At 33.6% G+C, this 5,586-nt stretch overlaps 1 protein-coding gene across 2 annotated transcripts; it reads left to right on the top strand.

Moving 5' to 3' along the window:
• Positions 1 to 965: 965 nt before the first annotated feature.
• LOC143627919 (uncharacterized) lies at positions 966 to 5,004 on the top strand. 2 transcript variants are annotated; one of them, XM_077097634.1, is made up of 4 exons: positions 966 to 1,045; positions 1,871 to 2,048; positions 3,217 to 3,400; positions 4,627 to 5,004. In XM_077097634.1, the coding sequence occupies exons 2-3, from the start codon at positions 1,887 to 1,889 to the stop codon at positions 3,379 to 3,381; spliced, it is 327 nt and encodes a 108-aa protein (XP_076953749.1). In that variant the 5' UTR covers positions 966 to 1,045; positions 1,871 to 1,886; the 3' UTR covers positions 3,382 to 3,400; positions 4,627 to 5,004. The 2 variants fall into 2 exon arrangements, with proteins under 2 accessions (XP_076953749.1, XP_076953748.1); XM_077097633.1 differs by lacking the exon at positions 4,627 to 5,004 and having other exon boundaries at positions 3,217 to 4,032.
• Positions 5,005 to 5,586: the final 582 nt, after the last annotated feature.

Raw genomic sequence — 5,586 nt, 5'->3', positions numbered from 1 at the left:
CGAAAAGGTCCTGGTGTTTTATGTGACTCAGGTTTGATTCATGCCCCTATTATTTAGTTTCGGTGGACACCGAATGATGATGCGAGACTAAACAATTAGATGACGCTCACTAGTTGGATCCTTAAATTGAATAGATTGAAAGACGAGTATATCCTGATATGATGAATTTAGCAAGTAGCTCGTTATTAATATTATTTTTAAAACGTTGACTTTCTTGTATTTATGCTACCACACTCTTCAAATTTGGAGAGCTCTGTTGCCTCACTATGACCAACTATATCAGAGTTTGACTTGGACATTTTCTCCTGAAAAACTATATCATCAATTTTCAATGGTGAATGATAGTTAGGCCAGGGTAGGCCCGACGCCCTATGTTTTTTCGCGTTTTAGTGTAAATTTACTCGTTTTCGTCCAACATTTTTTTACGTAGTGTAAATTTTCCCGTTTCACAACCAAAAATTTGATCCCGGCCCTCTCTGTTTACGGATTTTGAATGTGTATCTTTGTCTGGCTCCCTCGACATCTTCGTCCATGCTTCGTCACTAACTATATTATCAATTATCATTTGACCATCGTTGTCGGTTCAACTGCCGGTTCACCGGTTCCGGTTGAACCGCAACCCGTCAAACCCGGCCGAGTTGTTAGAAAACGGTTATATAGCGTGAATTGGACCGGTATGCATAGTGAGTCCCTGTCAGACCGGTCCGACCGGCCGATCCGGATTTCAAAACATTGCTTAACCGAGTTTACGTTAGCTTCAGAGTTTGACTTAAACATTCTCTCCCGAAAAACTATACCACCAATTATCACTTGACCGTCGTGTCACCAGAAAAACAAAACTCTCCGAATTAACACGTATCGTAACCAAAAAAAAACCCCACAAGATAGCTTGTTATTTTGACATGAACGGTATAATTAAATTATTATCTTTTTAGTTTCTATTACACCGAAACGCAAGCGAACTAAGCAAGCAGTTGACAACGATTTGAAATTGTCTTATTCGCCGGAGATCAAGCCGGAGATTTTCTCCGGCGACACTGTCAGAGTAAATATCATTTGGACTTCCTTTTGCTTTGCTTTTCACTTAATTGCTTTATTATTATGCACAGTTAGTTAGTTAGTTACTCAATTCTGCACTATTAATGAATGATGCTTCTGTCTAATTGTCCTTCACTGTTCCGTACGATTCTACCTTAGTTTTGCCTAGATAATCGGATAGAATTATATCAATTTGATGTTTACTGATTCCTAGGGTTTTTTGGAACCCTAATTTTAATTGATCGTACTGGTCTTATGCTACTGGAAACTGATAGAGGTTTGATTATGCATTGTTACATACATAAGCACACGTGTGTAATTATCGTTCACTGTTTTATGTAAACTGTCTTCGTTTTGCTTCATCGTGTAGAATAAGCGAATATAATTTATGCAGTTAATGGAGAAAATATCGGATATCGGTCAAGGACCGATATTTGAGATATAGGTTATCGCGGTGGGATATCGGTAGTTTTATTATCATGAGGAATTTATATATATATATATATAGCAATTTAACACTAAAAATTCAGTATACTCTCCTACTGTTAACTATTTAACCTTTTGCAACTTACTAAACACTTAGCAATTGTAGCAAGTAGGAACTGATATCGGGAAAATTGGTGATATATCAGTCAAATATCGGTCAATATCTCCGATATTATTCGTACCGATATTTTGACCAATATTCTGCTAGAGGTCGTTAACCGCTATAGCGCCGATATTGACTGCATAGATGGAAATTGGTAGACGTTTGATTGTGAATTTATATTTTTGAGTATTTGATGTATTGGATGGTTCTAATTTAGGTTATTGTTTTTTTTTGTTTAATCAGGTTTAGATAATTAGCCATGTCCAGGCCGCTTCTGTTAGTCACGTTGCTTTTGTTGATGGTGTTGACGTCTCAGTTGGACTGGAACCAGAAAATTTTGAATGATGTAGAAGCAAGCTCGTCTGTTCTTTCCAGAAAACAGCAGTATGTTCTAGACAGGAAAGAATCTGTTAAAGAGAAGGCAAGTACTTTTATCATCATGTTCTAATTCATTGTGCTTTTGCTAGAATTTGCAGCTAAGTACACCTTGAGGCAGTGGTTCATTCACATTTGAGTCAAAATTAGGGTCTGTGGGAGTGTGATATGTAATAACAATCAATAGGGATTAAGATATTATGAATTGTTTACTTGAAGAGATGAGACATATGCAACTTCTGGCTGTACTTAGAGCAACACCTCGTGTGTATGAAGCTCTTGCCTCATGCCTTGGCGTGTAATATTGTTATTACATTTTGAAACTGTTATGGATACTCAGGGAAACATATATAAAGATTATACTAAGACATTTTGACTCTATGTGGTCATATTAACATTTGCAGCTAAGTTACGGTATGTAGACACATACTTTTTAAAATACTTTATGGAAAAAATAAATATAATGTAATTTGTGTCCTTTCTTGTTTCTTGTATATTGTGGCTTTCATACATTTTCATGCGATTTCTCTTCATATTTGCTTTGAGGCCTTAGAAACATTCGGTGTGTTCTTTACTATTTATAACACAAGGTATGAATTGACTATACTTGTTTACACTCTCCTAACATATACTGTATGAAAGAATGCTCATATAAACATAAAGTAATTGTAGTATAATGCAAAAACAAGATTATAATATGGAGGAAATACTGAAAACTACTGTCATTAGATTCACTATCAAGCCGAACCTGCTGACCCTTGACGGTTTACGAACATTTTCACCAAATCAAATGAATCCTACTCAACTCGTATATGTCCATCACTGTTCGCAAATCATTGGACTTGATTCCAACAAGTTTAAAGACACAAAGGATAGATAAAGTGCCTACTTTGAATGCACTCTATATAGCAATGTTTATATGTGCATATTTCACCATAATATCAGTGCACTTTACATAGTAATGTTTCATTGTTTCTATTTATAAATTTAAAATAAACGGTGACTATACACAAATATGGATATGCTCTCTTTGGCAAAGTGATTAATGGAGTATTTAAATATATTTTAATGGTTATACGATAAAATCATCTTAGGAATTAGGATCAAGATCCATAGCATATAATGCATAAAGGGAAAATTTTATTTGTTTGTAGCTTGTTGTAATATACTTCTTTAACTTGTTGTAACACTTTTGTATTCTTTGTTAATTGCAGATAATCTTATCTCAAGAAAAGCAAATTCAGAAACTTAAAACACTTGTGTGGAGTCTTCAAGAACAGTTGGTACAGTGCAAGAACAAGGATGAGTTTGTAAATGATACCACAGGTTCTTTGACTGAAGTATTTAATGATCCCAAACAACAACAAATCATGGAGTAGTCAATGTCACTTTTCTTGTGTAAGTAATGCTCGTTACTAAATTTTGGACCAACCGCATAAATAGCAACCGACTTTTTTTAGGCCAAAAAGAACCCTTCTAAGTAGTTAAAATCAATGACATGTCAATACTTTTGTTGACTTTGTTGGCTTTTTCTAATGTGGGATTTGGAAACGTTTGCCTTAAAACAAAATTTTGAAACTTTGATGGTCCTTTTAGCTTCACTTTTGTTAGGCATGTAAATGAACCGAACAAACACGAATAGAGCATGTTTGTGTTCGTTTGTTTAACTTTAAGCGAATAAGCGATCGAACACGAGCATTTGAATGAACGGAATTTTCTTGGTTGCGTTCGTAAGTTCGTTCATTAAGAAAATGAGTGTGTTTGTGCGATAACAGCATGAACGAAGAGTTCACAAAAGTAAGCGAAAGAAAGTAACTGAGCATAGATGAAAGAATACAATTGAGCTAAAACCAATTAATAATAATAAAATGTGAACAATCAAGTATTGGGTCTAAAAGGTTATTGAAACTAGCCTACATTGTAACGGGCCGAAAAAATTTAAATGAAATCGTGAGTTTTCATGTTCTTTCGTTTAACTAAATTAGTAAAAATTTTTGTTCATACTCATTCATTTGTTAAATAATCGAACTTCTCGCCGTAAACGAGCCAAGCTGGCTCGTGAGCTACCCAAGATCGGCTTGTTAAAAGCTCGAATCGAGCCTAGCTTAAACGAGCTTGAGCCTTATTAATAAGTTTGTTTAATAGCGAGCCTGAGTCTGAGCTTCACTTATCGAGCTCAAACTGGCCTGCGAGTCTTTTGTTTACATGTTTTGTATTTGATGTATTTTTTTATATATTTCTATAATATTATTTATTGTATATAAAGTTATGATAAACTCATAAAAGTAACTAGATATTTTATATTATGTTTTATATAAATTATAGTTAAAATTATATATTAACTATTAAAAACGTATATTAATTAATAAATGATAAACAATAGAAGGCCGAGTTGAGCTCAAGCTTGAAAAAACGACTCACGAGCTGAGCTAGAGCTTTAGAAAAAAGAAAAGCTCCAAACGAGTTGAGCTTGAGCTTGAGCTCTCGTAAGTCAACACTAGCCGAGCTTGACCCAAGCCCGACTCCTTTGCACCTCTACTTGCCTGTTGATTTGTTTGGATTTTAGAACTCGTTTGGATTTTAGAACACTAATACTACTTTGTGTATCATGTGTAAAATTGCAGATTGATCAAATATGAGGGAGAGTAACTGTAATCATCAAACCATCAACCCAAATTATATATTATATTAGTATGTGGTAAACTGTAAGTATGTGAATTTGAGATGTTTCCAGGGCTAGTTAACCAAAGCCCGGATCATGTTACCGTAATTATTAATTTATGTCGGCGCCTTTGATATGATTATGCATCATTTCGACATCATTTAATGGATGCTTCTAACTTTTCATAATTGTGTACTTGAGAAAAATGTGTGGGGTTTGTTCATCATTTCATGAACCAGTTCTTGTTCTTTGTTGAGTCAAAATCAGATGTACACCTAACTTATAGTTTTTTAGTTTATTTTTAATGTTAACGGGCCTTTTGTTTCAACTTTTATATTAATAAATAGGGAATATCTCATAGAATAGTAACCAACTTTCAAAAGTGTTCTAATTAGGTCACTCATGAATATTTTTCTCAAATCGGGTCACTAAATCTTCAAATCGAGTCTCACCGATTTTTTTGTTTGTTAAGAAAGAAATGAAGGATAAGATGTGGGGGAAGGAATTTGCAATATATGTAGTTATATTTTAAAAAAATTAAAAAACGTTAATTATATTAAAATTCAAAAATAAAAAATAGAATCCACGTCGTCACTCAACGTCAACATAAAAAAAAAAGATAAAAAGATTTTCTATGTGAAACAAAAAATAAAAACGTTAAAAAAATATGTTAAAACCTTTAATTTAATAAAATATGAAAGTTGAGTAACTTAATTGGAACACTTTGTAAAGTTGAGTGACCTAATTGGAACACTTTTAAAACTTAGTTACTATTTTATGAAATTGGCCCTGATAAATATTAGTATTGTTTGTTTTTAGATTGAAATAAAATGTGGCAGTTGAGGTGTGAGCACGTGACATAATAAAGAGTCACGTGATGAGAAATAAGCAGTTTCCAAAATCTGTTGTGGTAAATGTTATT

This window comes from Bidens hawaiensis, unplaced genomic scaffold (genome assembly GCF_021521415.1).
Source record: "Bidens hawaiensis isolate Kalapana, Puna unplaced genomic scaffold, B.hawaiensis_p1.1 tig00004748_1, whole genome shotgun sequence".
NCBI classification, from domain to species: Eukaryota; Viridiplantae; Streptophyta; class Magnoliopsida; order Asterales; family Asteraceae; genus Bidens; species Bidens hawaiensis.
The sequence above is the reverse complement of the archived record's forward strand: the minus strand, read 5'-3'. Positions and strand labels throughout refer to the sequence as shown.

Bases quoted from the DNA above. Each gene is read 5' to 3' on its own strand.
- LOC143627919 (XM_077097634.1), top strand. From the start codon at position 1,887: ATGTCCAGGCCGCTTCTGTTAGTCACGTTGCTTTTGTTGATGGTGTTG. The intron at 2,049-3,216 runs GCAAGTACTTTT...TGTTAATTGCAG, and splicing joins AAGAATCTGTTAAAGAGAAG to ATAATCTTATCTCAAGAAAA.